This window comes from Microtus ochrogaster, chromosome X (assembly GCF_000317375.1).
Source record: "Microtus ochrogaster isolate Prairie Vole_2 chromosome X, MicOch1.0, whole genome shotgun sequence".
In the NCBI taxonomy this organism is placed as follows: domain Eukaryota; kingdom Metazoa; phylum Chordata; class Mammalia; order Rodentia; family Cricetidae; genus Microtus; species Microtus ochrogaster.
In genome coordinates, this window is record NC_022026.1 from 11,547,088 (window position 1) to 11,557,972 (window position 10,885).

The window sequence follows — 10,885 nt, forward strand, 5'->3', positions numbered from 1 at the left end:
ACACAATGGAGTACTACACAGTAGAAAAAATATTGACATATTGAATTTTGCAGGCAAATGTATGGAGCTAGAAAATATTATTTTGAGTGAGGTAACCCAGACACAAAAAGACAATTATTACATATATTCACTCATAGGTGATTTTTAAATATAAAGCAAAGAAAACCAGGCATCAAACCACAATCCCAGAGAATTTAGACAATAATGAGGACACTAGGAGAGACTTACATAGATCTAATTTACCAAGGAAGTAGAAAAAGACAAGATCTGAGTAAATTTGGGGCGTGGGGAATTAGGAGATGAGAAAAAGAGGAAAGTGGAAAGATTAAGTACAGGAAAGAGGAGGGAAGAGAATGAAAGAGGCAAGGGAGGGGGGAGAGAAGTGAAGGATAGAGGAATGTGAAGCAAAGAATGTTCAAGAAAGGATGAGGAAAAGGAGGGTATGAGGGAATCTGAGAGAATTTGGTAGAAACAGGAATAAGGAACAAGGGATGAAGAGGGCAGAGGCAATAGAGGAAAGATGACAGGGCAGGGATAGAAGAGGAAGGAAAAGGAAGGGGGAACTACTAGAGATTAGAATGGAAGAGAAGGAAAGAAGAAATATTAGAGAAGGGGAGTGAGAAGGCATGAGGAGGGAAGAAGTAAGAGAAGGAAAAAGGAAAGCTATAGATAGGAAGAAGAGAATAGTGGATGGAACTAGGAAGTGCAGAATAGTGTAAAGAGAAAGGGGAGGTAAGAGAGTGGAAGAGAAAAGGTGGGGAGAATAAAAGAGAAGGGGACTGGAAAATAGTTAAAATGGGCAGTAAAAGAAAGAGGAGACTAGAGGAAGTAATGGGAAGATGACTGAAGAAGAGGAAAAGGGGGAAATAGGGATGATAAGGGAAAGGGGGAAGAAGGAGGGATACTGCAAGAAGGGGAAAGGGAGTGATCCAGAAAGAGCAGTGAAGATTAAAGGGAAATGAGAAGGAAAGTGTAGGGATGAGGAAGGTTAAGGAATGGGAGGAAGGGGTGAATAGAGGGGAGAGTGGAAGATGTGGAATAGGATGGAAGAGGACTGAAAAGGAAACGGGACATGAGGGAAAAGTAGGGAAAGGGAAAAGGAGGGTAGAAGACAAGGAGAAAGAGAAGAGAGTCAAGGGAAGAGTGTAGAATAAATGATAAGGGAGGGAAGTGAGGAGTGGAGTAAGGATGGAAAGGGGAAAGAGGAGGTAAGGAATGAATAGAAGAAAAGAAGAAAGGGAGGATAAGAAGAACAAGGAGGAAAAAGAAGGAAAGAGGATGGATGAGGGAGGTAGAGTGGTGAGGGAGAAGAGAAGAGAATAGTAGAGGATGAAAGAAAGGAAGAGGGGAGTTGAACAGTGAGAACGGAGGAAATGCAAGAGGAGAAAAGGATTATGGAAGTGGAGGAAAGAAGAAGTTAATATAAAAGTGTCTACAAGGGAAGAGGAAAGAAGAAAGAAAAGTAACAATGGGTAAAGAGGATGGAAGAAGAAAGGGGAGGGAGGGCAAAAGTTGGAAGAGGTGGCAAAGAGAAAAGGAGGGAGAAGGCAATAGAAAAGAGAAAAATGAAGGAAGATGAATAATAAGGGAAGTATTGGAGAGAGCAAAGAGCAAGGAAGAGGGAAAAGGAAAAAAGAAGAGAGAAGGAGAGGGAAGGAACTGTAGAATAGCAGAGGAGTGGGAAACTGAGGAAGGAGGGAAGAGTATAGTAGCGGACTAAATATGAATGAAAAGGTCAGAGGGAAAGGAAGCAATGGGGACAAGGAGGGAGGGCGAAAGAGCAAGGGAAAAGAGGCATGAGATAAGTATAGGACTGAAGAAGCAGAGAGAAGTTGAAGGAGTGGGAAAAGGAAGAGCAATGAGGAGGGAGGAAACTAACGGAAAGAAGAGGAGGAAAAAGGAAGAGAAGATAAGAAAGAAGGGAATGGAGAAGAGAACAGGACTGATTAGGGAATAGGAGACAGGTGGATAGAGCAAAAGATTTGAGAAGGAAGGTAGAGAGAAGAGAAAGGATGAAGAAGAGTTTGAAATATGGAAGAGAAGGGTAAAGGAGTTAAGTAAATTGATAGGGAAAGAAAGGTTGAGAGTGAAAAGTAGAGAACCTGATAGTATAGGGAAGAGAAGGGAAAAGGGAAAGGGTGGAAAAAGAAAAAAGTGGAGGGAATATGAGGGAAGAGGAAAGTTGAGATAAGAAGATGAAAGATGGAAAATATTAAAGTGGAAAATGAGAGGAGAGAAGAAAATAGGCAAGAGAAAGGAAGAAAGAATAGGAGGGAGGAAATAAGCAAGAAAAAGAAGGATGAAGAATGGAAAAGGAGGGAAGAGCAAGAGGAAAGAGTAGGGAGAGAAAAGAGGAGCAAAAAAGGGAAGTGGAGGGAGAAGTGATGGATAAGATGAGAATGACTGAAGAAGAAACATGAGGGGAGATCAGGAAAGGAGGAAGTGAGAAGAGGGAAGTGGGAAACAAAGGGAGAACAAAAGGGGAAGGAGGAGGAAGATAGGGAAATGGAAGAGGGAAGTAGTGGGAGGAGGTAACAGGAGTGAGGTAGAAAAAGGAGGCAAAGGAGAAGAGGAGAACTGTGAAGGATGGGGGAAGAAGGAAGTAGAAGAAAGTGTGGAAGAGAAGTATGAGGGAAGAGGAGGGGGAAAGGAATGTGAAGGAAGATGGAAGGGGATGAGATAAGAGAAGGGAGGAGGGGAGAGAAAAGAAAAGGTAAGAGAAAATGGGAGGGAGGAGGGAAAGTGACAGATGAGGAAAGAGGAGGTAAGAGGGAAAGGGTAGTTTTAGGGAGGACGAGGTGGTACAAGGGAGGAGCGAGGATGGAACAGGAGTCAGGAGTGGAAAGGGCAGGAGGAAAGAGTAGGGAGAAAATAGTAGGGAAGAGGGATGAAAAGTAAAAACTGAGGTAGATGGAGGGAAGAGGTGTGAGGAAGGAATAGAAGAGAGAAGGGAAGAGAGTCAGGTAGGGAAGTGGAGAGAGCAGTGAAGAGAAGGGAAAGGGAAGGAGGAAGAAATAGAATGGAGGGAGTATGGAAGGGTAGAGGAAAGGAAAAAGGAGTAGAGAAAGGATGGAAGAGTATGAAGGAGGTAATATGGAAGAGGAGAAAAGAGAGAAGACTGAAGATAATGGAGGATGGAAATGGAAGGAAAGAAGAAGCAAAGAATATGTAGGGAAAATAAGAAGAGAGGGGTGGATAGGAGGGAGAAAGGAGGAAAGAGGAGAAAGATCAGAAGAGTAGGAAATAGATTAGAGGAAGAATGAGAAGGAATCAGGAAGAGGTGGGAAAAGGGAAAAAGAGAAAAGAAGGAAGTTGAGGGTTTAGGGAACATGAGAAAGTATTATAGAGGAGAGAAGAGTGTAGATTAGGAAGAAATATGTAGATGGATGGAGATGAGGAAGATGTATCACATGGAAGGGACAAAAATGAGGGAACATGGAAAAAGGGGCAAGAGTAAAGAGAACAAAGAGAATGGAGGGGAAAGAGGAAGGAAGTGGATGGAGGAGGAAAGCAAAGGGAAAAGAGATGAGGAAGAGTTGGGTGAAGGTAAGAGAAAGGAATAGAGAAGAGAAAATGGTAAGAGGAAGCATGGAGAAGGTGTGTTAGCAGGAGGAAAGAGGAAGAATAAGCAGATTGAACAGGCAAGAGGGCAGAAGGAGAGAGAATAGAAAAAGGAATGAGATGGGAAGAGAGATGAGGAGGAAGAGGAGTAGAGAAAAGTATAGAAGAGGTAAGAGAAAGGAAGTAGGAAAGTGGTGGAGAAAAGAAGAGAAATGGGAAAAAGGAGGGAAGAGGAGGGATGTCAAAGAGTAGGGAAGAGAAAAGAATAGATAATAGGGCCTACAGAGAATATTAAGTAAGAGATACAAGGAAGGAAATAAGAGGAGATAAAAGAAGAATAAAAGAAGGAATAGGAGGGAAGAATACAAAGGGGGAGCAGAAAAGAGGAAAGAAAATGGAAAAGAATTTAGCAGGAGAGAGTATAGAAAAGTAGGAAGAGGAGAAGTCCAGGGGGAAGGGAAGTAAATAGAGGAAAGAAGATGGCTGAATGAAGAACTGTAACATGGAAAAAAGATGGTAGTAGAGAGAAGAAAAGGCAAAATGAAAGAATACGAAGAGAAAAAAGAGGGAAGAAGAGTAAAGAGGGAAGCTGAAATAAGAGGAGGAAGAGGGAGGAGAAAAGAGGAGGGAAGAGGAGTGTAGTGAAGAGTGGAGATGAAGGAATAAAAGGAAAGAGAGAGGTAGAGAACAGAAGGAAACAAGAATGAGACAGAGGAAAAAAAGCAGGAAGAAGTGGGAATAAAAAAGAATGGGACAAGAGAAGGGAAGAGGAAACGAGGCTGAAGTGCAGATGAAGAAATAGACAAGGGGGAGGAAGAAGTGGGATGCAGATTGAGGAGGAAATAAAAGAGCAGATGGAAGATGAGGGTTGGCTGAAAGAAAGGAAATGGGAAGAGGAGCGAGAATGGAAGAAAAAGGAGTGGGAATCAGTGAAGAAAGTCTAAAAGATAATAAAGAGAAAGCACAAGAGGAGAGAGAAAGGAAGTGAAGGGAAAGGAATGAAGAGAGAGGAGAGAAAAGGAGGGTGGAGGGAAGAGAAGGAGGATGCAGGAAAAGGAGTGCTTAAGGGAGAAGAAGGAGGTGAGAAATGGCGAGAAGAAGAGAGAAGGAAGAGGGAAGGGGGAGTTGAGCAAAGAAGAGCTAAGGGGAGAAATGAGAGAATACAGGGTAAAGAGTAGTAAGAATGGAAGAGGGATTTAGAGGGCAGGAAATGAAGAAGTCAGTACAAAAAGACAAGTGGAAAGAAGTAGGAAGGATACAGAAGTAGAAATGTAAAGGAGGATCTCGGACTGCCCACAGGGGAGGGAACCCTGACTGCTCTTTGGACTGGAGGGGCAGGGGAGTGGGGTTTGGGGAATGGGGGTGGGGGAGGGAAAAGGGAGGCAGGGAGGAGGCAGAAATTTTTAATTAAAAAATTAATAAAAAAAGAAATGTAAAGGAGGATGGAAATAAAGGGAAACTGGAAGGGAGAAGAGAAAAAGGGAGAGAAAAAGAAATAGAAAGGAGAAGGGGGAGGGCAGAAAAGTCAAAAAATTTAAAGAGAGCAGAGAAGAGATGAGGTAATAAATAGGGGTAAGGAGGATGAAGGAAGAGGAATGGGGGGCAAGCAGAAGGTGAGGTAATAGGGGAGGGTAGCAAGCAATAAAGAAGATACATGGAAGAAGATGAAGAGAGGAGAGAAGACAAAGAAGTGGAAGGAGGCAGGAATAGGCAGAAGGGAAAGGAAAGCAGATAAAAGTGGCTGGAGGATGAGTGAGGAGGAAGGAAGCAGAAAAGAGGGGGAGCTGTGAATAAGACAGAAGAATGAAGTGTGGAGAAAAAAGGAGTTTGGAAGGAAACAAGAGTGAGGAAAGAAGACAAGGGGAAGAAATAGAGAACAGGATTAAGGAAGATGAAGAATGGAATTGGGAACAAATGGGAAGAGGAAAGAGGAGAAGGAAAGTGGAGGGAAGAATCAGGAAGGATGAGGACGGAAGAAGTAAGGGGAAGTGGAAGGGTATGGGAAGAGGGACAAGGAGGAAATTAGCAGAAAGAGGAGGGAGGTAAGATGAGAGAAAAGAGAAAAAAGGAAAGGAAAAAGTGAGTATAGGTTGGAGGAAGATTGAGATGGGAATAAGAGAAAAAGAAAAATGTGATAAGAGGAGAGGAGAAAAAAGGGGAAGATAATGGAATCGAAAGAGAAGGGAGATAAGAGGACCAAATAGTAAGGGGAAGGATGACGGAAGAGGAGAGATGAGGGATGAATGAAAAGGCAGGGTGAAAAGGAATGAAAATAGCGTGTAGGGAAGAGGACGGAGATGGAAAGTATAGCGACAAGTGAAAAGAAAAGAGGGTAGAGAGGGAATTGAAAGGAGGAGGGAAAGAAAATGGAGCTGCAGAGAGATAAAATGGAGGAGAGTAAAGGATGGAGGAGAGAAGACATGAAGAGGCAAGAGAATAGAAGTGTTGAGTGGCGAGGGGAATGATGATGGAAGAGAGATGAGGAAAGAAGGAAGAAGAGGAAGCATTAAGAGGAGAAGAAAGAAGATGAAGTCAAGGAAAGGGAAGACGTTGGAGAAAAGAAGAGGAAAAAGAGTGAAAGACAAAGAGGCAGTATAAGGAAGAGAAGGGAGGTGTGGAGGGGAAGAATGAATAACAGGAAAGGATGGAGGAGAGAAGAGGCAACACGGAGAGTATGGAAGTGGAGCATGATGAAAGAGGGTAGAGTATGAAAGAGGGAAGGCAAGAGAAGAGGATGGAATACAAGAAAGGACAAAAGTGTAGGAAGGAGGGCTAAAGTGGGAGGAGAAAAGAGTTTGGATGACTGAAGAGAGAAGCAGAAATTGGATGCAAAAAACAATAGAAGGGAAGATGACTGAGAAAGGAAAGGTAGGATGGAAGACAAGTAAGGAGGGTAGTGGGGGATGGTACATGGAATAGAAACAAGAGAGAGGGAGAGAATGGAGGGAAAAGCAGGTAGGAGCATAATGGGAAGAGGAAAGCATAAGGAGGAGGGAGAGGGAGGGAAGACAATAGTGGAGAGAGGATTGAATTGGGGAGGAGGAAGATGGCAGAGGACAGGAGTGGAGGAAAGAGGAAAGAAGATGGAAGAGGAGGGAAGAAGAAGAAGAAATTGTAGAAAAGAATCAGGTAGAGGAGGCAATAGGGAAGAGAAAGCAGAAGGGAAGAAAGGGGAAAAGAAATATTAGAAGAGGAAAGAGGATGGAGGGAAGTTGATAAAGGAATAAGAAGGTTAGAGGAGCGACGAATAAAGATGGTCAAGAGAAAGGAAGGATGATGAGGGAGAAGAAAGTAGAGAGAGAACAGGAGATGTGCAAGGAGGGGGAAAGAAGAAAGGGGAGGACATATTAGAAGAGAAGAGGGAAGGTGAGCAAGTAAGGGGGAAGTGGAAAGAGGGCTGTAGAGGAAGGAAGATGGAAGAAGTGGAAGGAGAGAATAAAAAAGGGAGAAGAGAGGGAAAGTAGAGAGAATGAGTGAAGGAGAAAAGTGGGATGAGGAAAGGGGTTAGGGAATAGGAGGGAGGAGGAAAGAGGCAAGAGTAGGGAAGAGGGGGAGGAGAGGAGTGTTGGAGAGGAAGGAATATTCAGGAGAGAAGAAAAGAGAAGGGAAGAAGGAAGCTTTCAGAAAAACAGAAGGAAGGAAAAAAGAGGCAGATTAAAGACAGAAAAGGTTGGAAGCGAAAGAAAGAGGAAATTGGATGAAGGTGAGGGAAGAAAAGATAAAGGAGTTATAAGGAGATATGAAGAAAGAGGATGGTCTAGAGAGGAGGAAAGAGTGTGGAGGAGGAGGGAGAAGGTTGATGAAAGTAGAGGGAGGAAGTAATAAGGAGAATGATTGAAAATGAGAAACAGAGAATGAGTAGGGAATAAAGAAGATGACCTAACAGGAGAGAAGAGGAAATATGAGTGAGGAAGAAGGAGACAGAGCAGGAAATAAGATAAGGGATGGAAGAGCAATAAACAGCAGGTAGAAAGGAAAAGGGAAGAGGAGGGAGGTGAAGGAAAGAGGCAAGAATAGAGAAGTAGTCAGCAGTAGTCAGGGAAGGGAGTATGGAAGAGGAAGGCATAATTTAGAGGAAAGGGGAGAAAGGTGACTGCAGGGAAGAGGGATTTCACTAAGAAAAAGGGAGAGAAAGGGAACAATACAAATACAGGAAAAAGGTTGAATAGAGAGGAGTAAATTATGAAGGAGGGAGGAAGGGAGGGGGAAGACAAAGGACAATCATGGAAGAAGGAAATTGAAATCATAGGAGAGAAGAGGAAACAGGAGGGAAAAGGAAAGAAGAAGGTGGCAGGGAGAGGGAGGAGGAAAGAGGATGGAGGAAGACTAGGAAGAATGAATGAAGGGGAAAAAGAGGACCAAAGAAGGATGTGGAAAATGTTTGTGGGAAGAAAGAGGGAAGAAGAGAGAAGAGAGAAATGGAGGAAATAAGAAAGTGTAGGAAGGGGCATAAGTGGAAGAATGTAAGAGGAAAGATGAGGGGGAGGAAAGTCGAAGGAAGGGAAGGAATAGAAGAGGAGAAGAGAGGAGAAGAGAGAATAGAAAACGAGAAAAGGGGATTTGATAAATCATAGGGAAAGTATAGAAGGAAGGGGAAAAGAGAAAATTAGTAAGTTAAGGTAATAGGAGGAGGAAAGTGGAGGAAGGTGGGAAGAGGAGGAAGATGTCAATAAGGAGAGGAAATAATAAAGGGAAGAAGAAAGAAGATGGAATGGGTGTGAGAATGGTGGAAAAAAGAAGAAACAGGGAAGAGGCAAGCAGAGGAGGTAGTAGCAACGATAAAGATGGTGAGATAAGGATGGAGGAGGGTAGAAGAAGATGGCACAGAAATATTAGAGAAGGAAGAAAGAAGGAGGAAGGAGAAAGGAGACGATAGGACAAAGGAGAGTCATGGAGGATATAGAAGTGAGGGAAGAGAAGTGAGGCAGGGTAAAGGAGAAGGAAATATGAGGGAAGGAAAGAAAGAATAGGAATGATGGAAGGGAGATGAAGGAATAGGGAAGAGGAAAAAGGATAAGTGGAGGATGGAGGAGGGGTGAAGAGAAAAGAAGGAGAGATTCAATGGAAAAGAGAAATGGATAAAAAAGCAGGGGAAGAGTATCAAGGAAGGGAGACAGAGGCACAGGGATAGGAAGCTGAGAAGAAAGGCAATGTGCATAAACAAGAGTACAAAAATTGGGAGATAGGCAGTAGATGTGGGGGGTTTAAAGGATGAGGGGGAAAAGATAATACTAGAGAGACTAGGGAGTAGGATGAGAAAGGTGACAGAGCAGAAGATGCAAGAAAACATTGGAGAATACAAAGGAAAGCAGAAGAATGGAAAGGACTGGAGTATTCAGAAGAGTCCATGAGTCTGGGCAGAAGTGCAGAACCCTAGTGACGAAACAAAAAGGAGCCTGAGGTGAGTTTGGAAAGCTATTGGATGTTTAATGTATGTAGAGGTGACTAAAGAGGAGGAAGAGATGGTGAGGGTGATGGTCATTGGGAAAGAATACAGGAAAAGAGGATGTAGATGACGAAGAGGAGAGAAAAAGGCACACTGAAAGGGTCTAATGTCAGCAGGACAACAGGAAGTTAAGGAAGAGAGCAGGAAACTCAGGGCCATGGTAGAGGTGGGGAGAAGAGGCCAGACACTGCAGGGGTGAGGATACAGGTAGACTGGAAGGATGGGGTGGTAAGTAGATAGTGCTGAGGTCAAGATGTTGGAGGTGACAGGAGATTAGGGAAGAGGGATGAATGGAAGTGTCAGGAGACATACAAAAAGGTTAGTGGTGACAAAAATGATCAGAATCCTAAGAGTGCAGAATACCTAGGAAGAGGTGAACTGTTTGCTCTGTGTGCCAAGTGAGCGGAATCAAAGGCTCTGGAAATTGAAAATTCTGGGAAAGAGGTTCATAGGAAGTATAAAGGCTGGAGACATACACAAAGTCAGGTCAGAAAGATAGGCAATAGACTGACTTCTGTAAGGCTCATGGGGAGATTAGAAGGTTCCAGCAATTCCCCAGAAACACAAGGCAGTGAGCAGACTGGAGATGATAGATATCATGAGGGATGGCAGCTGAGAATGTGGGTACATGTTCTTGAGCAGAATGTGAGTCTCTAGTAGAACATAAGGATAATGAGTATAAGAGATTAGAAGGTCTAGATAGATGGCTCAGCAGGTTAATGCACTGGCTACTCTTCTGAAGATTCTAAGTTCAATTCCCAGCAACCAATGGTTGCTCACAACCTGTAATTGTGATTAAATTATATATAATTATATCTATAAATAATTAAACCTGATACACTCTTTATATATATATATATGCATGCAGACAGGGCACTCATATCTTAAAACTCCCTAAAAGAGAAAGGAAGGAAAGTATGGAGAAGCAAAGGATTGCAAAGGATTGGGGAAGAGATTAACAGGGTATGGGGAGGAGGGCAGGAGACACGGTGGGACTGCTGGAAATTAAGTGAAAAGGCAGGATGTCAAGGAGTAACCAGATATTATGGGTAGAAGACATAGGTGGGAAGTGATTGCCAAAGATGGAAAGATTGGAAATGCTAGGTCTAAGGATGGAGCTAGGAGCCTTCTGCATGTGAGAAGGGACAGGAGAAAAGTGTGTTCCTGGGGAGAGTACAGCACTGGGTTCGGAGCAGACCAGCGTACCAAGGAATCTGAATACCAGACCAGGAGGAGCCAATTGAAATTTAACAGATGGAGAACAGACAGAAGGCATATCAGAAGGCCAAGGATGGTACAGACAACTGTTGAAAGGCTGACATTTGGGTTGAGATGTCAGGAACTTGTGGGAAGAAGGCAAATGCTCTGGAAGGAAGGCAAAATTGTCAAGAATTTTGGATCAGAGACCAAGGTAAAGGGAAAATCCTCTTATCAGGGTTATGAATGAGTACTGGAAAGGAGGGAGGAGTCTGAGGAGGATAGTGAGACTCAACAGGATCGGAGGCTTCAGGTGCTCCTAGAAGAACAGAGGGAACTCAGAAGTTTGAGACGATGGCTGGGACAATGACAGAACAGCCAGGGTGAATTCATACTCCAGGAGTAGAGGGAAGTGTCTCAGGTTTGGGGACAGCCTGTGTGGATGCACAGGACCTGAATATGAGTGTAGACACATGAGGAAAATTCAGAGAATGCCCTAGAACACAGTGCTGCTTAGCAGGGCAGGATACACACCAAGAACAAAAAGACTGGAATAAGGGAGGAAATTTGTGGAAACATAAAAAGGCTAGGAGCATTTAGAGGGGCAGGGAGGACAGGGACTAGGAGAACAGGAGGCTTTGGAGAGAGTAGAAGGCATAGGGAGGAACAGAAATCTGAAGA

The 10,885-nt window shown here is 43.5% G+C and overlaps 1 protein-coding gene across 1 annotated transcript in view; it reads left to right on the forward strand.

Moving 5' to 3' along the window:
- LOC101993735 (vicilin-like seed storage protein At2g18540) overlaps positions 1–8,282 on the forward strand; it is a 51,041-nt gene extending 42,759 nt beyond the window's left edge. Inside the window, 6 exon segments of the mRNA XM_026784896.1 lie at positions 2,685–2,764; positions 4,585–4,728; positions 6,631–6,690; positions 7,135–7,264; positions 7,325–7,366; positions 8,236–8,282. Of these exon segments, the coding sequence (XP_026640697.1) occupies positions 2,685–2,764; positions 4,585–4,728; positions 6,631–6,690; positions 7,135–7,264; positions 7,325–7,366; positions 8,236–8,282 (503 nt within the window).
- The last annotated feature ends 2,603 nt before the right edge of the window (positions 8,283–10,885 follow it).